The sequence below is a fragment of the Xyrauchen texanus genome, chromosome 45 (assembly GCF_025860055.1).
Source record: "Xyrauchen texanus isolate HMW12.3.18 chromosome 45, RBS_HiC_50CHRs, whole genome shotgun sequence".
Classification (NCBI taxonomy): domain Eukaryota; kingdom Metazoa; phylum Chordata; class Actinopteri; order Cypriniformes; family Catostomidae; genus Xyrauchen; species Xyrauchen texanus.
In genome coordinates, this window is record NC_068320.1 from 26229831 (window position 1) to 26254764 (window position 24934).

At 37.4% G+C, this 24934-nt stretch overlaps 1 protein-coding gene across 10 annotated transcripts in view; it reads left to right on the plus strand.

Annotated features, from left to right (window-relative positions):
• Window positions 1–24934, plus strand: part of LOC127637183 (oxysterol-binding protein-related protein 8-like) — a 92309-nt gene that overhangs the window by 36650 nt on the left and 30725 nt on the right. For 4 of the 10 annotated variants that reach the window (XM_052118119.1, XM_052118118.1, XM_052118123.1 and 1 more), the window contains 2 exons: window positions 7959–7995; window positions 9811–9939. In XM_052118119.1, coding sequence (XP_051974079.1) covers window positions 7959–7995; window positions 9811–9939 — 166 coding nt within the window. Of the gene's footprint in view, window positions 1–5878; window positions 6011–7958; window positions 7996–9810; window positions 9940–19513; window positions 19875–24934 lie in introns of those variants that run through there. The other 6 variants (XM_052118124.1, XM_052118127.1, XM_052118126.1 and 3 more) reach the window with 5 other exon arrangements.

Below are 24934 nucleotides of genomic sequence, written 5' to 3' on the forward strand. Positions count from 1 at the left end.
CAATTCGGAACGCCCAATTCCCAATGCACTCTTAAGTCCTCGTGGTGGCATAGTGACTCAATCCAGGTGACGGAGGACGAATCTCATTTCATCTTATAACGTGGCTTGTTGAGCGCGTTACCGCGGAGACGTAGTGCGTGTGGAGGCTCACGGTATTCTCCGTGGCATCCGTGCACAACTCACCACGCACCCCACCGACAGCGAGACTGCTATATATAAACTGCTACTGTCTCTTTAAGAATAGCGGCAGCTCAGAGAGAATGGAGTCACGCAGCTTCTGCGTGTCAAACCAAGCTTTTACGTTTATCATGCAGTGAAAGGATCTCTAACATTCATGCCTAACATTCCTTTAAAGGTGTGTGTGCACGTGTGTGTGCGTGTTTGTGCTGATTGTGCCCACTGTGTAAGTACAATGACTGATGACTGATGACTATGACTGAGTCAAAGCTTGAGGAAGCTCAGCAGAATCCATGCTATCACAGATCGATTGCTAGACAGCGAAAGTGACTCACTTTCCCCAACATCAACATTGTAGATGGTTTTGTTTTGTTTTGTAATCTCAGACCGTCCACTATACACATGAATGCTCAAACTAACCAGATCTGTTACTGATTGGCATTAGTTAGCTGTGCATGACTACAGACCAATCACACAAGAGTGACCTGATTTTCTCTGTTAACTATAAACAAAATATCTTTAAAAATAGACCAAAAGTTTAAGCTTTAAATCACTCTCCAGTCATTTTCACACTAATGGCTAATCTTTTAAACAGAAAGAAAATGTAATAGTAGAATAGTATTTTTTTTTAATGGGTTAAATATTTGCATAAAAGTGGATTAGTGTGGAAAAGAGATTTTTAAATGCACATTAATATCAATATTATATTTTGTGTTACGTGTGTGTGAGAGTAAACAGGATAGAGGAAGTAGTCTAGGTTTGGGTTAAACAAGCTCAGATGATTGATTTAGTCATCTAGGAATGTACAGATGTGTGTTTGAAGCCTTTAGTGAAAAAAGTGGCAAAAGGAAAGCATGTTATATTTGTCCGTTTTATCAGAAGGGCCTTTGGGAGGGTGACAGGAAACGGTGTAGAAAACATGGACAGTAATGATAACACAGATGCTGCTCTTCCCTGCCGAGTGCGAGAGTAAACGGAGCAGACGTTTAGTTGTGTTTTAGGATTATATAACGAATACTTTTCCGTCTGCTCGGCTAAACTTATGAAAGCTTGCCATTATCCATGACAACTGAAGTGAAAACCTAAAGAATGATAAGAATGGCTTCTGATTGGCTGATCACGGGAGAGGTTCAGAATTGCTTACAACAATACTAAGGGCTGTAAGGATTGTGATATTTGGCTGACGATTATTTGTCAAACTAAAAATTGCAATTATGACGATTAATTGTCTCGTTAAGTGCTTTCATGATTAATTGACATTTACACATAAGGTGCGCACCTCAAGAAGTCATTTTTACTTAAGTAACTTCAAATATATAAATCAAAAAACGTAATCGCAATAAACTATGATTTCCTATTAAGGTTTTAAAAACGTATGTATTATTTTTTTACATTTAAAAATATTTCTAAATGTCTCTCTTTAGTTTTGGTAAATTGTACATTTACACTTTTTTTTTAAACTTTTTTTAATAAAAAATAAAATATACATTTTATATATATTTTATTAGATTTATAGTATGCAATAGTAAAATATTTCTCTCCTAATTTGTTCACTTTCACACGTTATTTTAATGCTCGGATTAAACCCACAAGCTCTTATTTGTCATGAAGCAAAACCTTTGACGTTTCGTTTTATATTTTATACAGTAAAAGAGCAAGTAAGTGTGCGTCTCCTCCTCTTTGACAATGCGTGTCATTAACCAGGGCTGTAATGATTAGTCGACGTTATCAGCAACGTCAACAATAAAAGCGCCTCTTCTGTGAGTTGCACGAATGTCCCGATCTGAGGGGGAGAGATTGAAGCTGCACCCGTCTGATGCACACTCTGTCACGAGTGCGCACGCTTAAAGCAGCTAGACTATAACATGATTGCTCGTGACTTATTGAATCGTAATATATGTCACTGTGCATTTCTTATCGTGATGAAAATTGGCAATACGCAGCTTTATTAATACGAGAGAGACTTTTATTTTTAAATGTTTGTTCCTGTTTCCTTGTCCTGTGATCTTCCTGTTTCCCTCCATGTTGTTTTCATTGGTTCATTGTTTGATTACTTTGTTATCCGTTCTAGTTTGTATTGGTTTATGCTTATGGTCTTGTTATCTTGTTTAGGGTTCTGTTTGTTAATTGGCTTATGTTTCCTCATGTCCATGTATTTAAGTCCTCATGTTTGCCATTGTCTCTTGTCTAGTATTGATGTTTGTTTGGTAGCACTTTCAAAGTTCAGGGGCCGGTTGCATAAAACTGTTTTAGACTAGTCTTACTAGTTAGTCGTCTAAAATGTTGGTCTTCATTTTTTCAGTCAGTTGCATAAAAACTTAGATCAGTCTAATTAACCCTCTGGGGTCTGAGGGTGTTTTGGGCCCTGGAGAAGTTTTGACATGCCTTGACATTTGTGCTTTTTTCAGTTGCTTAAAAACATATTAATATCTAAAGTCTGATAACACTGTCTTCAGCACAAACTGGGCTACAATAATATGTGAGCAACATGTATGTACAGGTTTGTATTTTTGAGAAAATAACGTTAATGCGTGGTTTTTGAAAAAACGAAAATGTTAAGTCACTGAAATAAGGCCATATAACACATACTAAACATTTGTCCACAAGACTTTTGAGAACTGGATCTTGTAGCCTAGAGGTTTTGCTACAAAATGATGTGAAAAATCATCCTGATCACTCATTCATACAAAAAAATATAGTCATTTAACTTTTGTGTGACAATTTTAGTGCTGAATGGTAATATGCGAGGAGGCGTGAACTATCATGAATATCGATGAGATTCACACCTGAGGACACAAAGACCACTCCTCTGGGCCCATCAATGACGAATGTGACAGAGAGAGAATTAATGTGTGGAGACTTAATGATCAAAATCAAGTTTTAAGTTAAAAGAAGTAATCTGACTATATATTTTCTTTACATAAAGACTTTACTTAATTTTAGACCTACACTACCGTTAAAAGAAGTCTCTTCTGCTCACCAAGACTGCATTTATTTTATCCAAAATACATATGGTAGTATGCTGATTTTCTAATATGGGCATATTTAAAGTGCATTTTAACCTGAACACATGTTTGCAAGCACAAGCTTTGTTGATGATAACGAGGCAGCATACACACATTAAAATATAATCTAACATTCATATTATTTTTATATCATATTACATATCATATTTATATCATAAAGCATACAATGCAAATAACAACATTTACATGTAACTAAAACTTGCCTATTAGGACATGTCAATACTTTGAATGTCAAACTTTGAATCCTGTCTGGAAACAGTCCGACTAGTAAAATATGTCCATGTTTATATAAAATAGCATGTCAGCTAATGAAAACTAAACGACTTACTCGTTTGAAATTGTATCCTCTGCTGGATCAAGTCACTCTTCAAAATACAAACGTTAATCGGAGTCCCGCTCTTCTTCTCAGAAAAATTTTAACTCTTCCTTAATAGCCAAGAGTTTGATCGCCTGTGTATCGTTACAAACATGCAGACAAGTTGAGTTGTGTTGTGTTTACATCAAATCTCCGCGGTCGGGGCGTGTACTTTTCCCTTGATCGCCTCAGCACATTAGCGTATGAATGGCGCGCTCTGCTGGTGGGTGGGATCACATTACAGATAATGAGATGGACCGGTAAAAACTGTACATCGCTTTGTTTCATACAGATTACATTGCAGGAGAATATTTGTTTTAAATTTGAATTGTTTTATTTAAAAGTAGACATTTTAAGCTTTCTTTAAACATATGTTTCATGTTTGTGTGAGAAGAATTCGCGGAGTTTAAGTTAATTTTAGTGACGTGTTTCTGAAATATGATCGTGAACACAGAGACTGCTGAAAGCTCAACCTTTTTATTTTATCTATTAAAAAAAAAAACACAAGGTTTTGATGTTAATATGAGTGTACACAAAAAAAGAAGACCCTCTATAGTTTATAATCATGTATTGATTGTATTTATATGACCATAAATGACGGAGTATTTTAAGTCTATGTTGCTGCTATGTGAAAAAAAAACAGCAAAACGCGCCGGCGCGTTTGCCGACCCCAGAGGGTTAAAGACCAAAATGTAAGACAGCACACCTCAGGCTAACATTTGTTTACTTTCCATTTTGCCATTGAAAATAACTGTCAGCTGAGCCAGTGGGGGCTGAAAGGGGCATGAGTTGAGACTTGGTTGAAGACTTTGACTTAAAAAATGGTAACAAAATGTTGTGTTTTTAATTAATTGGGTTAAATCACTAAATGTGTTCATTAAAATACATTTTGAAGCATTGTAGTCCTCTAATAAGCAAATATTCTCAGCGAATAAAAAATGTATTGAGCGTCCACTGTCGGCCATTTTTTAAAGCTGTTCAGTGTCTTATTTTTCCCACAATGCAATGCAAATTAGACTGTCTTACTAAAGACAACTGTGAGCTTGTTTTATGCAACAGGCTTTCTATGGCGTCTTTAGCTAGTCAAAATAATTGTTAGATGCCGTCTTAAGTTAATGGCTATGTTTATGCAACCGGGCCCATGTCATGTTTAAGCCATGATAAGTCTAGTTTAGGTCAGGCCACGTTTATCCATGTTTTAGTCATGTTTATGTTTATGTCTAGTTTAGTTCTCATTTAAAGTTAGGATTTAGGATTTCACGTTTATTGAATAAAACTGCTCTTGGGTTATACACATCGTCTTCGTCATTGCCATTGCTAGCTACAACGTTATAGAATACTAGAACGGATAACAAAGTAATCAAACAATGAACCAATGAAAACAAGACACATGAACATGGAGGGAAACAGGAACAAAACATGACATGGAACATGAACAAACTTTTCAAAATAAAAGTCATGAAAAACAGGAACCAACATATACACTGCAACAAAATATGTTTATGATTCGTTTTTGTTTTGGCTTGTTTTCCAATAGAAATATCTAAAACTCCTTTAAAACAACGTAAATTTACTTTAGCAGCTTTACTGCAGAAGAACAACTAGTTATCTGAGAATATTGAATATTAAAAATACTAATATTTTAAATGATCTAAAAATCCTTTAATAAAGATGCATTCACTTGAGATGCAGCATATCAGATATTTAGACTTGCTTTTTGAGAACAGATCTTGAATATAAGTATATTTTGTCTTTACTGCACTCGCAGAAGTATAACAAAGTGAAAAACACACTTATATATAAAATACACTTATTGTATATTTAAGATTCATTCTCTTAAAGCAAGTATAAATATCTTATATATTGCTTCTCACGTAAATGTATCTTGTTTTAAGGATTTTTAGACCATTTTAAATGGAAAACAAGACAAAAACACTTGATTATGATAGGGGTTTTTTTGCAGTTAATTTTTATACTGTATTAAACTTAATAAAAAAGTATTTTTTTCTTTAATTCAGTGAATGTCATTTAGAGGTATTTTTAAAAGATACATTTTTTCCTCTTTATTGTAAGTAAGCACGTTTAATACAACCTTTTAAGTTGCGGCACAAGCTGAATAATCGATTAAGAGCTGATGATTAATCGTTGCAATAATCGTCGAATAATCGTTAGATTAATCGATTATCAAAATACTCATTAGACGCAGCCCTATCATTAACACGGCGGGTATGAACCAGGAACATTTGCCATTACACGATCATTTAAAGTGAAAACAGATATTATTATTATTAATTATACTTGTTCGTTTATATTTTCGCAGGAGTTTGGCGCGAGCCTCTGCTGACAGAGCGATGCATCGGAGCGATGCACGTGCTGTTCATGACCGGAGCTTGTTGACCTCCGCGGTGCAGCTCAGTGATGCTCGGACTCGACTAAAAGACACAAACGCATCGTACGTTGCATTTATACAGTATCGGCGCTTAAAAATTCCCTTGTTTGGGCATTAAACTGTGATTGGAATTTGAATGCCCAATAACCGCGGTTAGATTACATAACCGCATGCAGAGGGTTATTTTATAATCACGACAGGCCTAATACCGCTTGTACTATTTTTGCAGTATGCAATATATTTACTTGATTTTTAAATGCCTGGATGACCAACTGCATTTGCTACAGAATGATGTTTACACAATAGGAAATGTTTACTTAATCTACAATGCACTAAAGGCTTTTGAACTGATTCAGTTTGTACGTATTTGTGTTTTTTTTTATTTAATCCTAGTAATTCTGAAAACAGCTTTGATACCATGATGAGTGGCCAAACATTACAAATCCTCTTTTAATCCACCGTGACTGATGTTTAATCATTCTTGAATATACCTTCAGTATTTTATCAGAGATTATATGGTAAGTAACTTCAGACAGACGGTCTTGATTAAACTGTTTGACAACGAGATTTAGTCAAAGGATATGTGAGTGGCGTTTAATGTAATAATTATGCACATAATAATATTACACATTATAATAACTAGTACTATTATTATATTATAATATATAACATACAGGATGGAACAAAAAAAAACACAAAAAAAATGTGATTGCTCATATCTTAAAAATGCATCCTTTTTGTAAACAACAAAATTATGTCACTGTGACGTCATTGTGAGTAACAACTTGCTATAAATAAATAAGGAAATTGTTTGGCCACATGGTGAAAGAGAAACATAATTTTACTGCCATTGAAAACTTAGCTAAACGATTTACATATTCTTTTGTTGCATGTTGTTGCTCACGATGACGTCGCAGCAGCTTAGTTTTGTTGTTTACATAAAGCCGTAGAAATACGCTAAAAATCATCTTTATGCATTTTGAAAATATGAGCTATCAAACATAGTGGCCCCTGTTTTTTTTAGGCCACCCTGTAATTGTATTATTATTAATTATGATTGTTTTTCAAATATAAAAAATGTATCATAATTAATCATATATAGAAATATATTTTTTTAATTATATAGTAAAATATTTGTATAATATTATGAATATACTAAATGTACATTCAAATATTTCATTCAATTTTATTTTATATAATATATATATAATATTTTGGTTTTTAATGGTAAAATTTGTATATATATATATATATATAATTTGTAAATAGACTAATAATTATTATGAATATTTATAATAAAAACTTTACTACATTTTTATTATATAAAATTTGAATAGATAATTTATTATACACTGAAATATTTTTGTAGATATTAATAAAATTGTTCTGTAATATTATATAGTGTTGTAATTTTTGGGTGGCTGACATTTTATCAATTTGTGCAGGTTTAATTAATTCTGTCATCAGGGGCGCTTAAAGCTTTATTAATCAGACAATAACATACATGATGGTATTATAAACCTGTTTTGTTTGATTAAATGGGACTCAATGAGGATGCAAATAAACACTTAAGTGCATTTGGTTTACCGTGTGATTGACAGATGCGCAGACTAATCAGATTAAATCTCTCACAGCCAATCACTGCAGCTTTTTATTGTAATGGCACTGCAACTGTCACATAACCACATTGTCCGAACTGTGCCATGTTTGTCTGTGTGTGGTTAACCCCCCTTTTGTTCAGCTTAGTCTTTGTTGTTGTGTTCAGCTGTAATTGTGCTGCCAGTGTGTTTTTCCATTATGTTCTTGTTATTTTTTAACTAATACTGCTTTTCTTTTCTCCCTGTTTGACTTTTATTTTGTCTCTTTCATGTTGCGTGTCTGTCTGCTGCCAACATGTGTCCAAAACCTCACCAACACCCACCACTTCCTGGCGGACCCTCTTTGTGTGTGGGTGTGTGTGTGTGTGTGTCTCTGTGTGTGTGACTCTGTGTGCTTGTGTGTGTGTGTTCAGTCCCATGCAGAGAACAGAGAACACCCTGCCACCACAGGTAAGAAGCTGACATTCACCTGTGTGTGTGTGTGTGTGTGTGTGTGTGTGTGTGTGTTTGCATGTGTTTTTTGTGTGTATGTGTGTGTTTGTGTATGTGTGTGTTTGTGTGTTTGTTTGTGTGTGTGTTTGTGTGCTTTTGTGTACGTGTGTGTGTGTTTTTGTGTGTGTGCGTGTGTTTGTTTGTGTGTTTGTGTGCGTGTGTGTGTTTGTGTGTAATGTAATATAACCACTTAAAAACATCTTGGCATTGCTTTTGTCACTTAAAGGTGCTGTAAGTGATTTCAGCCGTTCTACTTCCACGAGACTGAGCTGTTGAATTAGCCACGCCCCCTCTTTCCAAAACCCCACACTCCAAAGATAAAAACAAGCTTTATTGAGACCGACATCGTGCAAAAAAAAAAACAACAGCAGCACAACAGCGCCCTCTCTTGACAACTGTTATGATCAACATGGCATAAAAATGGCTTTAAGCCTCAATAATTCGCTGCAACGCCATTTCTATGAGAACGTGCAACATGATTGACAGGCAGAAAGCATCATTGACCGCAGCCCGTGGACACATTTTTGTTTACTGTTTACAAAGTCAAGTGCTGTAACAGAGAGATATCTCAAGAAACTTATTTAATTAATATTTTTCAGGGAGTTGGACATTTTGTTGCTTACCTCTCCATGGAAAAATCACTTACAGCACCTTTAAATCCATCCATCCATCCATCTTCAACCACTTATCCGAAGTCGGGTCGTGGGGGCAGCAGCTCCAACAGGGGGCCCCAAACTTCCCTATCCCAAGCCACATTAATCAGCTCTGACTGGGGGACCCCGAGGCGTTCCCAGGCCAGTATGGAGATGTAATCTCTCCACCTAATCCTGGGTCTTCCCCGAGGCCTCCTCCCAGCTGGACGTGCCTGAAACACCTCCCTAGGGAGGCGGCCAGGGTGCATCCTTACCAGATGCCCAAACCACCTCAACTTACTCCTTTCGATGCAAAGGAGCAGCGGCTCTACTCCGAGCTCCTCGCGGATGACTGAGCTCCTCACCCTATCTCTAAGGGAGAAGTCCGCCACCCTTCTGAGGAAGCCCATTTCGGCCGCTTGTACTTGCGACCTAGTTCTTTCGGTCATGACCCAGCCTTCATGACCATAGGTGAGGGTAGGAACAAAAATTGACCGGTAGATCGAGAGCTTTGCCTTACGGCTCAGCTCTCTTTTCGTGACAACGGTGCGATTTGGTGGACCTTTAAAGCACAACTAATATATATATATATAATACCTTATTATTTATGCAGATAAAATGTTATGTTTGTCATGTTATAATGCATTATATATTGACAAGGAATATTTAAGATATTAATGGATTATAATTGTGGTTATATACAATTATAAGGTATATTATGAGACATTACAAATGCAGTATAGTGGATTTATAATGCCTTCACAATGCATTATAAATATGGGCTTCATAGAAAGTGTTACCAGAATCTACTGTAGCATTTTTACATTCTTTTACCATTAAAAGTACGGACATTTTTTACAGATAAATCGGTTATCGCCCTTATCCACCAGCTTAGATTTTGGTGTCTGCAGAATCCACTATCAGTCGACCTCTATATAGTAATACTAACAATAATGTATTATACCAAAGAGCGTTACCATGTACTTCTTACTCTTATCATTTTGCCTATTTTTATTACTGAGTGTCACCCACTAGAGGGAGTAAAGCACAAAGATAGACTTTTAACAGAAGGTGTGTTTGCTGCATTGATTCAGCATCGTTTTCTAAATATGTCTTGTGTCTGTCTCTTATTTTGCCATAGCTGCTTTAATGCCTGGTGATGATGTGGCACATTTGACCCCGGGAAGAATGAGCCAGCGTGGGAAGGACACGCCTAGTAAAGACCTGCTCACAAGCCCCTCCCTGAGCCCGGGCGTCAGCTACAGTCACGGTAAGACAACAAACACGTGGGCTTCTCCCAAAGTTATCTTATTATGGTCAGTTTGTGCCATATCGTTTTAAACGTTGGAAGAAACCTGATCCCAGGCCAGTACTGACGTAAACAAATAAACATTCAAATCTGTCATGTTTATGGTGAAGTATTTCAGAGGTTAACCACGAAAAAAAAAATGTCTTGGTCAGTTGTTGTTTAACGATGAGATGAAATGGCAATTGCAGTGCATTTACCTCCATAATGTGACACAACAGGATATTCAGCATTAAATCATTTAGGGTTGGTTTCATATGTAAGGATTTTATTGAATCATACATTTTAAGCTATGATAATTAATATTATACGAGTGGTGGTGGTGTAGTGGTCTAAGCACATAACTGGTAATCTGGTAATCAGAAGGACACTGGTTCGAGCCCCACAGCCACCACCATTGTGTCCTTGAGCCAGGCACTTAACTCCAGGTTGCTCCGGGGGGGGATTGTCCCTGTAATAAGTGCTCTGTAAGTCGCTTTGGATAAAAGCGTCTGCCAAATGCATAAATGTAAATTTAAATGTAATATGAAAGTCAACAGGGTCAATTTTGATGTCACCTGTGTAGTTTTGGGGTTTTCCACTAGAGGGCCCCAAAGTCACAGAAACAGATTTCAGACTTGAGCTGCGCCTGAAACCTTAAAATACACATGGCCTTGAGTATCAGTTGGTATCATGATGTTTTTGCAACAACATATGACACATGGCTATTTGATGAAAGTTTGAGGTTTTTACTGATTGCATTAAAATGTACAGTGCAAATTGTGTTAATAAATGATCAAAACGGAAACAATTCTGATTTGTCTGAAAATTTCAAAGCACTTGTTCAGTTTTGGTCATAATGCCTACATGCATTGTAAAGTACAACTTCTAAGCTTTCAAACAATACCTATTTTGTGTTGGAAAAGACTGTAGTTATTAGTATTTTGATCGTTATTGTTGTTTCTCGCTGGCCCATCTGAGTTTAATGGGTTAAATCCACAATGCTTAAAGATATACGCATTTACAATCACCTGTGATGCCTTGGATTATAGCTCTAGAGATCAGAGTTATTAATGTTATCAAAAGACTGAGCTTTTATAATGATGAGGAATGTGAAAATCCTTTTTAATTTGAATAAATGCATCATGCCTACCTATGATTGAAGCTTGCAATAGTGTGTTCACATTTAAAGTGTCACACGTGTGGCTTATGATCTGTTTTTGTTGTACTGTTGAAAGGCTATGCATTCACGTGATCACTTCTGCACAATATTCACAAAACCACTCAATGCCTTTATGCCCGTCTCCATGGCAACAGCAAATGCCCTTCACTGTTCCCAAAGGGAGATGCTTTCCTTTCAAATGCCCATTCACTGTTCCTCTAGTCTTGTGTGAATCACAGGCATTTGGGTGTGTCTAAAATAGTTCACACTGTTTGGAAATATCTGATAGAAAGTTTGTTTGTGAGTTCATCTTGCAGGGCCACATTTCACTCAATTATTCAGTGCCGTCAGCAGTAACCCGACACAACACGCACAAACGCTTCCTTCCGGCGACAGCGAATCAGTATGGCGACTGATATGAGCGTGCAAATCCTCTTTACTGGCCCTCTCTCTTTCTGCCTGTCTGAGAGCGAGTCGGTGTGGTTGGCCTGGATTTAACGGATTACATCCCATCAGTAAATAGGGTTAAAATGCACAGCAAGCAGCTCCACCAATCAAAAGTGGCTTTACCTACATCTGCAATCATTTTGACCAATGAGGAGCAGGGCACTTTGCATATGGTTGGCTCAGTGTGAGCGTGCATTTCACATATTAACCAACTGTCTGGGAATATTATGGCCGTTGTGTGCGCCAACGATTGTTTGATTGTGAGTGGAATGTGTTGGACGTAAGCCCCGCATGTTGTGTGTTTTTTATTGAATGCATGAGTGTTCTCATTAATAAGCAACTGTCTTATCTTCCTGCACTAAAGGCAAGTACGGTAGTTTTATAGTGCTTTTAGTCTGTGTTAAGCATGACTATATTTAGGCTTATGAAATGAGACACATGGTTTACATATTTGTATTTTTGCGTGCAACAGTATCTGGTGAGAACAACACATCAAGCAAAGTTTCATTAACTTAAAGGAATAGTTCAACCACAAATAAACATTCTGTCTTTCAAAACGTGCATGACTTTCTGTCTCCCATATAATGAAAGTGAATAGTGACTGAGGCGAACAATTTCCTATGCATTTCACACAGGTTTTGAACCACATGGGGGTGAATAAATGCTGACAGAATGTTCTTTTATGGGTGAACTATCCACTTAAAGTGCAAAGGACAGCGTTGTTTTCATAAAAATACTGGTGTAAAGTGTGAAACGTGATATTCAGAAGGCATATTGGGTGCTAATGGAGTATTTCAGATACAAGATTAGATCTGTTTATTGGGGATACTGGTTGTTTTGGTGGTTTGTTTAGTAGGGTTGAAGGCGTTGTGAGGTCCGGCTCAGAAAGCTTATTTGCCAGGCTGGTAATCCTGCATCCTTGTCATGTTGCATAAGGCTTCTAGTGGCTTCCGAAGTCTCATCTCGTATATTATTTGAACTGTAAAGTTGTTTAAATCATAATTTTTACAGTCATTTTAGGGTTTTACATTTACATTTATGCATTTTGGCAGACGCTTTTATTCAAAGCGACTTACAGTGCACTTATTACAGGGACAATCCCCCCCAGAGCAACCTGGAGTTAAGTGCCTTACTCAAGGACACAATGGTGGTGGCCGTGGGGATCAAACCAGCAACCTTCTGATTACCAGTTCTGTGCTTTAGCCCACTACGCCACCACCACTTAGGGTTTACGGCATTACACTAAAATCATGTTAACACGCATATTGTTTCCGTCTTTGGCTATACTTTTGAATCGGTGAGTATTTCCCCATTCACTTCCATTGTAAGTGCCTCACTGTAACTCAGATTTTCCTCTTTTTTTTTAAGAAATGGTGGGGCAGGTCATTATAAATTTAGGTGGTAATCAATATAATGCCACAAATGCTGTCGATTGAGCTTAACTTGTATTGAACCCAGAAACTGTTCAAACAGTAACTTCGGTTTTCTTTTTAAATAATGATGCATAATTCAACATGCTGTCTAACATTTAGAAACCATTTAAACTTGTGCATTCACTCTTGCGAATGTGCACACTCTCAGCCAAATGAATTCGAGAAAAGGGCTTTTTTTCACTGCAAAAACGAATGCAAAATTAACTAACGGATTACAGTACTTCAAATGCAAAGTAGTGATGAGGCCAGCCTGGTCTCATGAAAATTACGTGACCGTGGCAACATTTATGCAAAACCATCAGTTTCCCAGTGAAATGTCCAGTGGGGGGCGCCAAAAGCGAGTGAAATGTTGTTATAATCAGACGAGATTTTTAGGGAAATGTTAGATGGATGTTTTAATGGGTAAAACGACATCCTTAACCTAACACTTTAACCTAAACCTAACCAATTGTGTCCTAAAAGCAAATGAGAGGTAAACAAAACAGACATCCTTACCCTAAACCAGGGGTGGGGAAACCTGCTCCTGGAGGGCCACTGTCCTGCAGAGTTTAGCTCCAACCCTAATCAAACACACCTGCCCTTACATGTTTCAAGTAATCAAGATCACTTTTCAAATGAAGCGTTACAGTAAATGTGATTAGATTTACATTTATGCATTTGGCAGATGCTTTTATCCAAAGCGACTTACAGTGCACTTATTACAGGGACAATCCCCCCGGAACAATCTGGAGTTAAGTGCCTTACTCAAGGACACAATGGTGGTGGCTGTGGGGTTAGAACCAATGACCTTCTGATTAACAGCCCTGTGCTTTAACCACTAGGCCACCACCACACCTGGTGTGGTTCATAACATAACAGTGTGTGAGTGACTTTGTCAGTGCCTTTGTAGTCGTGATTTGTGTTAAAGAGAATATAACGCACAGTTGTTGTAGCGCCAGGAAACTGCAGCAAAACCCAGCACGTAAAATTCGAAAAAAAAATTGCCTTTCTCCTGTGGTGAGTGTGTTTGGGGCGGGACTATCTGATTGTCCAAGTAATGAAAGATGTGGGGAATGTTTGGGAAACCTGTTTGAAAACAGACAATATTTTGATTGTGGCATAGAAAATACACATTACAGAAATTACAAATTACTTAGAAATTTAGCTTTAAGTTACTGGAACCTTGTTGAACAACTGAATAATGACATAAAATTCCAAATAACATGAATTTACAGTAATGCAGCACAATGCAGGGGCCAAAGTTTTGAGTGCTTTAACCCTTAAAGGCATATCTCTCTCTTATAAATAGTGTAACATAAAAAAAGAGATATATATATATATATATATATACACACACTGTATATGTTTTTATAATGGCTTAAGTTCCAAAAGTGTATTGGGTCAATAAAGACCTGAAATATGTAATAGTGTCGTTTTTGTTTTTGCATTTCCATAAATGATATTTTTATGATTATTTCATATATATATATATATATATATATAAGTTGACTACCAACTCTATAATCTTTTTATTTGTTTATTGCATGAGAAATTAGTACTATATTTATACAAATAAATACAATAGATCACATTGATTTTCTGTGTGACAGTGGTGAATTAACTGCGTGTACTAGGGATGGGCATTCATCAATAATATGGTATTCGAATATTTAAGCTCATAAAAAATGAATATTTGAATATTCTATTATTTAAATGAAGATAATGAGAAAGAGACGTTGTAAAATAATTTTTTAGTCATAAAGGTTGCGTCACCATTATAAAAAACAAGCCTATACCATGCCCTGTGTTTTTAAACAAGCAATGCAAGTGAAAACAAAAAAAGAATAGAATGAATGTGCTAATAGAGTACACTGACGCAGTTAACGTACAGGATGAGTATAAACACTTGGCATATAATAGTTATAATGTTTATATTGTATCTCATGTTTCATGAGAAAAACATGTATATTCCCTTGCTCAGTAAACTATACTCGTTTATAGACACCAGTTTAAATGATGGAACGTCCCTTACCTCAGCTAGCATAGTCTTTCATGGATGCCATGTTTCCCGTAGCAACGGAATCCCCACAATGCTTCTGCAAACAACTACAGAAGCGGCGCGGGGATTACGTTGCTACGGGGACGCTGTTTTCTGACGAGCTGCACCTATATGAGAGTAAAGTGCACAACCCTTATCCAGTACATTTAAACAGGAACCCAGCTTTCTCAAAGTAAGCCACGTTCTCACAATAACCCGCTTTTCTGGTGTCCAACTGACCGTACTGACAGAACCGTTTGCTCAACTAATGTGATCAACTTGTGTCCACACTCAACAGCGCCACCCAGTGCATTCTGTTATAACTGGCAGTTTTTGTGTTCAGGATTTAACATGCATCTCACTGTATTTATGGCCAGCTAAGGAAAACTTTGAAAATTGCGAAATTCAAATAGTATTTTTACTATTCGAATAATTATTGTTCACATCCCAAGCATGTACACATAAATTATGCATTCTGTTTCTTACTCAAGGTGGCGCTGGTGTTTCAGTGATTGACTTGATTGACATTTGGCATTGCTAGTTGATGAAGAAATAACATTGAAGTAAACTATAGCAAGTTTAACACATGAACAGTATGATTTGGCTATTGTCATTTGGGCGTACTACAGAAATTATACAAGTTGTGTGTCTATTTAGACTCAATTTGTGCCTCAGAAAATACAAACGTATAGAACAAATGAGTACAAAGCAGACATCGTTGGTCTTTTTATGGCAAAGGCTTAAAAAGAGGAAAAAAAGAGAACATGTTGTTGACTAAACTTGTTTCTCTCGTAGTTTTGTGTGTGTGCTGGTCAGATGGTCTGAACTCCCGCCCTGTAGCAGATAATCAGCCCCCCGTCCCCAGAGGAACCCCAAATCAATGACTGTCGTCATGACTGCAGAGCTTACGGCTCAGAGCGTGTTTTCACCCATCTGGCTAAAGGGAGTCGCCCACCATCTTTAATTTTGTTCAGTAGATTTACAGATTAACAGCAGTGTTTTCAAGCCTAATTTAGCTAATTGTGGCCGCTGACTCGCCTCTCTGACCCGTATTTAACACTGAATTTAGAGTGCATGAGCTCTGAGTCCCAATGAGCTGGTAAAAACTCTTCTGATTGGCAGAAACCCATGAAGTGTTTTGAATATATTGAATGAGAGAACATTGCTATTTATGCAAAGGAAGCAAGCAGTGTATTGCACTTGTCATTTGTTTAGGTTACGTCACCCTGTGCATTATGAAAGTACGCTAACTGAGTATAATCGTTTTTCTTTGAGTCTGGTTATGCGATGTTAAAATTGTGCCGCAGAATGAAGGATAGCTTTTATTCAGCACAGGATCATTTGAATTATACATAGACCAGAGCGTCTTAATTAGCTATGTTAATTAGGCCGTCATTCACAGTCATCCTTCAGTTTCATCAGTTTGGTGCTCTTGGTTCATTTTGGTGAGGCTGTTGCCAAGCAACATCACTGTGACATCAGCAGACTCAAGGATGGATGCTGGACGGACGTTCTGATGTGTTTAGCTGGTAAGATTATATATAACGAGCACCAGTCTGTTATGAATTGTTATGAAGTCCAGGCTGAATTCTGATTGGATGGCCGGTTTGAAATCTGATTGGTTAAAATGGAGAATCAAAACACTGTCAGCTCGGATGGAAGAAGATAGATCTGGAGTATTTAAAAACAGACGTAATCAATACCATAAATTGTGCAGGATGTTGAGTGAGGTGTGTTTCTGTATTCCAAAAACAGCTGAAAAATCAAAAAATGTACATATGTATGTATTTTGTTTAAGTACGGCGTAATCCCCTGTAAGGCTTTGACAATGCACGGTTCATACGTTTACATGTAATCATATGGATGTATGTACTGTATTCAGAAATACTGATTGGCCAAAGTCTGGATTCTGTTCTCACCAGCACTGTATGTCTGTGTTAGTGATAAATATTAAGAGCTTGCAGTAGATATAGAGCTACAGTATCCTTCATATAGCGTTCTCTCTGAACAAGCTGCAGATATTTGGGAAAGAAAGAGAGAGAAAGAGAATATCACATCTGAATGGAACGAGAGACAGTCACAAATGCAGACAGATACTGGAAAATACAGAAAGACATGGGGTGAATCTCACCAAAACTGTCGAAATCATATCCAGGTCGTAATTGAACAAAAGGTTCTCGCTCTCGGTGGGGCGCGTGGTGACTTGTGCGTGGAAGCCGCGGAGAATAGTGTGAAGCCTCCACATGCGCTAGGTCTCCGCGGTAACGTCCTCAACAAGCCACGTGATAAGATGCGCGGATTGACAGTCTCAATATATTGACAAGAGCTTTTATTTTTAAGTGTTTCTGTGTTATTACGGCAGCTTTTCAGTCCAGGAAAAGCCAGTTGCTACGTGACCTTAAGTAATAAGTATGTACTCTGTACTCTGTATGTGCCCCACGCTACCACGTGAATTTGCCCTCTGTTCACTGCCATCTGCTACCAACAGAGCCTGTGATGCTCATGCGAGTTTTTTCCATATATGAGCAATGGAGGAACTTTAAAAGATACGTGCAGCTAGCAGCGGCACAACACTGTCTCCACACATTGAAAAGAGCTCACATTTGAAGCGCGCCGCTCATGCAAACCTTATATTTATCTCATTAAATCACAGCTTTTGCGGTTAAATAATCTCAACAGGACATAATGTGATTTTAATTTGTGTGCTCAGTGTTTATATAATGAAATTTGTATGTCAGATGTTATCGGTTTTTGGTATCTAAGCATTTTTACGAGCATGAGAACGAGTGCATGAGTGCAGTATCGGACCCGATACTTGTATGTATATATATATATATTTATATACATACACACACACAGTATAGTGCAGTCAATCGATTAACATTTATAATCACGATTAAGCGCATCGTTTTCATGTCAAGCGCGATTAATCGAGAAAAATCATGTTAATCGCGATTAATCAAGCAGTTTTTCATGCTAAGCGCGATTAATTGCACAACTTTTTATGTTAAGCACAATTAACCGAACAATATGTCATGTTAATTGCGATTAATCAAGCAGTTTTTCATGCTAAGCGCGATTAATTGCACAACTTTTTATGTTAAGCACAATTAACCGAACAATATGTCATGTTAATTGCGATTAACAGTGAACATTTTCGTGTAAATCGCGATTAATCAAACAGTTTTTCATGCTAAGCGCAATTAAGCGCACAGCTTTTTATGTTAAGCGCAATTAACTGAACATTATTTAATGTTAATTGTGATTAACCGCAGAACTTTTCATGGCAATCCCGATTAATCGAACGATGTTTCATGTTAATCGCGATTAATCAAACAGTTTTTCACGCTAAGTGCGATTAATCGCAAAGTTTTTTACGTTAAGCGCAATTAATCAAGAAAACGTTCATGTTAATTGCGATTAATCGCACAATTTTCATGTTAATCGCGATTAGTCGCACATCTTTTTATGTTAAGCGCAACTAGTAAAAAAAAATAGTTAATTGCGGCTAATTGCAAAAATTTTCATGTTAATTGGGATTAATTACAGATTTTGAAAGGTCTGAAATTTGACACTATACTTTTTTTTCCTGTGAAAATGTATTTATTTTCTTCTTAGGGAAGACAACTAAAAAATATGTATCAATATAATGCCTTATTAACATTTTCCAAACAAAACCTTCCACAGTATAAAGAGAGAAATGCACTAAAATATCACCAATTCAAGAAACATTAAACGTTGCCCAAAGTCTAATTGTGAGTTTGACTAATTGAAAGAACTAGTCCCCATATAGGTCGCGTATTCATTGCAATAGGCTTAACATCTCTTAAACGCTCATCCTCCACAATATTGATCTGCCGTTAGACTGTGACTATCCGCTTTGTTACAGCAATCGTGAAGCTGCGTTCATGATTCACATCAACGACGCTTTGAACTCCACATGAAAAGCACTTGCAGACATGAACGTCTCATTCTGAGTTTTGGGGGTAGTTAAGACTTGACGTGCTTCTGTGGTAATTAAAATGCCTTACTTAGGCTAAAAAAATACTTGATATCTGTCACAAGTTCCATCTAGGCTGGGTTTGTACATCAAATAGCATCAAGAGCTCCTTTCTCCATCATTTGAACACTGACACAGCCGTTGTGTGTGTTCGTGGTGTGTGCGTCAGTGTAATGACTCGGCACTTGAATGAAGATTTGCTGGAAAATGTTCCTAATTTTCATGACGTTAGTGTCACAAAATTCTGGATGATCTTAAAATGGGCTTCATTCCTAAAGATATTCTTCTATATGTTTTATGAGGTTCACCCACAAGTCTTACATTGAAAATACACAGAGAAACAGAATGACATTCAGGTGTGTTTACTGAAGACGCAGCTTGAAGCCGTTTCTATTTCCACTGACGGTCAGAGCGTCCAAGAATCTGAGACGACACACTTTCTCTCTCACTCTCTCTCTCTCCTTCTCTCTCTCTCTCTCCCCCGTCACACACAGACGTGCTAGAGCAAGGGGAGGGCGAGCTGCAGTGAGTAACAGGGAGAGAGCCTGAGTGAGTATTTCAGAGCACGGCTGGTCAGCTGTAGTACTAGCAGCAGTCGAGTATGCCTCTAGAGCAGACCTGAGCGGGTGTACGTGTGTTTGTGTGGTACCGAATTACGCCAAAGGCGCTAACACTCGCCCTCATCAGGGTGAGGCCCCCCCATGGCCGCCCTCGTGATGAAGGAAGAAGGAATTCTGGGTCGCCGCCGGTTCTCCACCTGTGGAGGAACCATCTCGGCCCAGCCGGCCCATCCGGACGGACGAAAACTCATACGCAACGCCTCGTTTGGGGGGTACAACGAACTTTCAGTATGCCTGCCAGGTGGGTACGTCTGTGGTGTTCGAATCAACACGAGCAAGAAAGTTTCACATTTCTGATTGTCTGTTCTGCTTAATTAGATTCAAAATGTTCAATGTAAGTTTAATATAATCAATGCATGTTTTAAACATTGTTTTCACTAGATGAACGCAAGGAAGAATAATATTGAATCTCTTTCTATTATATGCACCAATATAACAATACGTCAATATTACCTACTTGTATTTAATTTAAACATTTGTTAAGACTTTACAATAAGTGTCTGTTTGTTTATTAGGTAATGCATAAGTAATCATGAACTAACGATGATTATTGATATTTTTTATAGCATTTATTCATCTTGGTTCATGTTAAATGTTCTTTCATGTTAGTCCATATTAACTAATGTTAACGTGCACAACTTTAATGTTAAAAAATATTATTTATTGTAAAATTAACATTTAACCAAAATGAATAAATGCTGTTGTTTATTGCTAGTTCATGTTAACGAAAACGACCTTATAAAGTAAAGAGTTACCAAACACGAGAGTTTGATCTTGCCGACTCTAATGCTGGTTTTGCTATCGGAGACACTATGAAAACATTGTTAAAATTTGTGAGTCATGTGACAAGTAATGATCTAATGGCATGTTCTTTAAGAAACTTAATGGTTGAATTAAAAGCACATGTAACATAATATTCACAATGTTGCTTTATTTACAATGTTGTATTGTATTGTAAAAATCATTGCATATATATTTGAATATTTAAAATATTGCAAACCTCTATTGCAGCATCAGTTTATTACGTTTTATTGTGCTAGCAGCTTGCATTCAGGAGGATGTGTGAGTTTGACTCTTGAGTGCCCTCCAACTAAAGTGCATCCATTACCTGACAGCACATTGGCATCTGTTTATCACGTCATCGCCATCCTTTGTTAGATGCGTCACGTCAAGTTCAACCTTGAGTTGCACTTACTGCGACTAAAATGTGCCTTTTTCAGAGCTGATCCTAGAGATGGGATGTGTAAGAAGTTTAGGCCACATCCACACTAATTCATTACGTCATCGTGGAGAGCATTTTTGGAAAGTTTCCGGTGTAAACAAAATGCAGTTGTAGCGTGATTTAGAAGTGTAAACATTGCTGATTTAATGCATTTTCAAACATGGCCTTAACGATTCTGGTCCCTTACTGATTAAAATACCAGTTATTTTAGTATTTTACAAATAACTACGAATTTTTATTTTAATCCTCCTATGTATTCGGTCATTTTTGACCGAAATCAAATTGAACTGGTGAGACTATAACACATATATACATTAGTAAAAAAGAAGTATAATTAATCAGTCACGATGCTAAACACACACTCGGAAATGAAGTGGTGAGACGATAACACACTCACAATGCAGAACACACACACACACACACACACACACACACACACACACACACACACAGCATAAATAAGTGGAGCTCTACAGCCATCTTTTGGTCATTGTTGGCATTACATGTCATCTGTTGTTTTCCAGCTGATGACAGCAATCTGACACACACATGCACACACACACACACACACACGTTTGCAAAAACATTTTTAATTATAGAAAGTTTAAAATTGCTAAATGTTTACTCTGAACCTTCTGTTTTACACTCTAATTTAATTTTCTGAATTAATTTCTGTTTTTTGATGTTCATTTCCTGGACATTATTCATTTACTTTAAGCTTTTACATTTTTATGTTTTAAATAATTTATTGGTAGAAAAATGGTTATTCTGTGTCTTTGTAACACCATGGTCAGGTTTGATTGCAAGCATAATGACATTAACTGCAAGAACTGACACTTCAAATCCATTTCAAAATGCTAAACTTAGACAAATAATAGTTTGATAATGTCCAAATATATATCCAAATGCATATCTTGTAATAAAATATAAAATTAGGTTTTAACAACCCGTCAAACTACACAGTGGGTGGCTACAGCCATCTACTGGCTGTTACTGGCATGACATGTTTTTTAAGTCATGGTATTGATATTTTGTTCACCAGATGGCAGCAATCTGCCTCCAGTTTATGTCACATTCTCATATTTTCTTAATGTTTCAACTTATAGAAGTATAGGTTCTGAAATTATGATTTATTTATTTATTTTCAAAATGTGCTAATTTGTATATGCAATTTAATGGTAAAGTTTAAAAATGTTCATGTTTATAAGATCAAAATAGCATAAAATCCAAAAAGATATGCATAATTTTATTGTTCTTCAGGGAAGAAGAAAAGAAGAAACTACATTTTTGTTTTCAAAAATCAAAGTGCACCACAAATGGAGTTAATGACTCCCAAATGAAAGAACCGTTTCTGAACACCTGAAACGAGTCGTTAGTATTTCCAGACCTACTTCCTGTACTAACCTACGTAATTTGGTAACAAAAAACCCGCCTCTGGTCATCATTGGCTGCTCGCTAACAGCTTTGACCCGCCCTCAAACACTACACTAAGCGGTAGACCAATCACAACTGACTGGGACATCTGACCAATCAGAGCAGAGTATGCTCTCTGAAAGGAGGAGTTTAGAATGAATCCTTTAGAATGGACCAATCAGAGCAGAGTAGGCTCTCTGAAAGGAGGAGTTTAGAATGAATCCTTTAGAATGGACCAATCAGAGCAGAGTAGGCTCTCTGAAAGGAGGAGTTTAGAATGAATCCTTTAGAATGGACCAATCAGAGCAGAGTATGCTCTCTTGAAAGGAGGAGTTTAGAATGAATCCTTTAGAATGGACCAATCAGAGCAGAGTATGCTCTCTGAAAGGAGGAGTTTAGAATGAATCCTTTAGAATGGACCAATCGGAGCAGAGTATGCTCTCTTGAAAGGAGGAGTTTAGAATGAATCCTTTAGAATGGACCAATCAGAGCAGAGTATGCTCTCTGAAAGGAGGAGTTTCGAATGAATCCTTTAGAATGGACCAATCAGAGCAGAGTAGGCTCTCTGAAAGGAGGAGTTTAGAATGAATCCTTTAGAATGGACCAATCAGAGCAGAGTAGGCTCTCTGAAAGGAGGAGTTTAGAATGAATCCTTTAGAATGGACCAATCAGAGCAGAGTAGGCTCTCTGAAAGGAGGAGTTTAGAATGAATCCTTTAGAACGGACCAATCAGAGCAGAGTATGCTCTCTGAAAGGAGGAGTTTAGAATGAATCCTTTAGAATGGACCAATCAGAGCAGAGAAGGCTCTCTGAAAGGAGGAGTTTAGAATGAATCCTTTAGAATGGACCAATCAGAGCAGAGTATGCTCTCCTGAAAGGAGGAGTTTAGAATGGACCAATCAGAGCAGAGTATGCTCTCTGAAAGGAGGAGTTTAGAATGAATCCTTTAGAACGAATCATTGAACGAATCATTGAACGAATCATTTTTGACACTGGGGGAAAAAGGCAATGCTTTTAAATCGCAATTTAAATAATGAGCGGATTAAAGTGTTTTTTTGACCTTGGATGCATGCAAATCTATTGCATGAGACCTTTAAAACAAAATTAGGTACGTTTAAAAACCATATTAGGTGCTCTTTAAGAACATTAACAGCTTACAGTTCATTCTGAATTAACAGCCTCTGACGATTTACTCAAAGAGAGAGTCATTAGACTGATTCAAATTGAGTTGGAGACTGACTGGTGAGTCTTTTTAACCAAGTATTCTTTTAAAAAATGAATAGGGTTCTCGGTTCCCAACGCTAGTTGATATGCTCCTTGTAATTTGACCTGATGTGACATAGTGACATAATGAATGTTTGACAGTAGATTGAGATTTTCAGATGGTGTTGCCACAGCTGTTGAATAGTTATATCTCTCACTAGATTTTATACTGATTCAGACTTCTGTGTGTATTGCACGGCTTCCACTCCATTTATCCCTCATGATTGTGATTATGAAAAGAGGGGGATGCATTAAATGTTATATATTTATACAAATGGGTCGCTCACTTTTCTCGGGTTTCTCCTAATGATGGCAGATGATAGTCCAAATGTAAAGTGGGTTTGCATTATTATTTTAATACTCACATCTGTACACTTAGAAAGCGTTTTCATTATCATTATCATTATTTTTAGCGTTTTAATGGTGTTCATTAAGTAGAGATTAACTAATGGGCTGAGAGAGTATTGCATTTGCATTAAACGTAGCTTATCTACGAGGTCACATTCACCTGCGTGAAACACAGCCGAGTTTTGACACTCATACCGTAATGGATTTTTATTTAATCCTGTAGCGCTCAAATCTGGTTGTTTTGCCATTATAATGAATGAAGAATTTTAGATGTATCCGCCCACTTTTTCAGCTGCTCGGGTTACAGCTTTTTCACCCCAATTTGGAACGCCCAATTCCCAATGTCCACATGGTGGCATAGTGTCTCAGTTGCCTCCACGTCTGAGACCGTCAATCCACGCATCTCATCACGTGGCTTGTTGAGTGCGTTACCGCGGAGACATAGCGCATGTGGAGGCTTCACGCTATTCTCCGCGGCATCCACGCACAACTCACCACGCCCCCCCCACCGAGAGCGAGAACCACATCAATGAGGTTACCCCATGTGACTCTATCCACCCTAGCAACCGGGCCAATTTGGTTGCTTAGGAAGCCTAACTGGAGTCACTCAGCACGCCCTGGATTCGAGCTATCTAATTTTACTTAAAGTGAGCCTTTGCAAAAACTCACTCAAGTTTCTTTTTTTTATGGTAACAGCGACGTCTTCTGATTGGCCGATTTCACTTCAAAATCATGTGCAATTTTATTTGTTTTTCATTTGAAATGAAGTTGAAATCGTAGTGACTTGTGGTGTCTGCAGAAGAATGCATCATTGCTTAAAAACATCAGAGCTCGTGATAAGCCTGCCTTGAAATATTTTTAGCGTTATTGCTAAAAATAAAATTTTTGCTGGTGATTTAAAAGGTCATTTTTCTTCTGAAACCCATTGTGCTCTTTTATCCTACGGATTAATTTCACCTAACACCTCCAAGTGGTTGAAGGGTACACAACTGATCCTCCACTGAGGGTCACCTGCACTTTACTGTATGAGGTGGTGGATTAGCACAGGTGTGTGA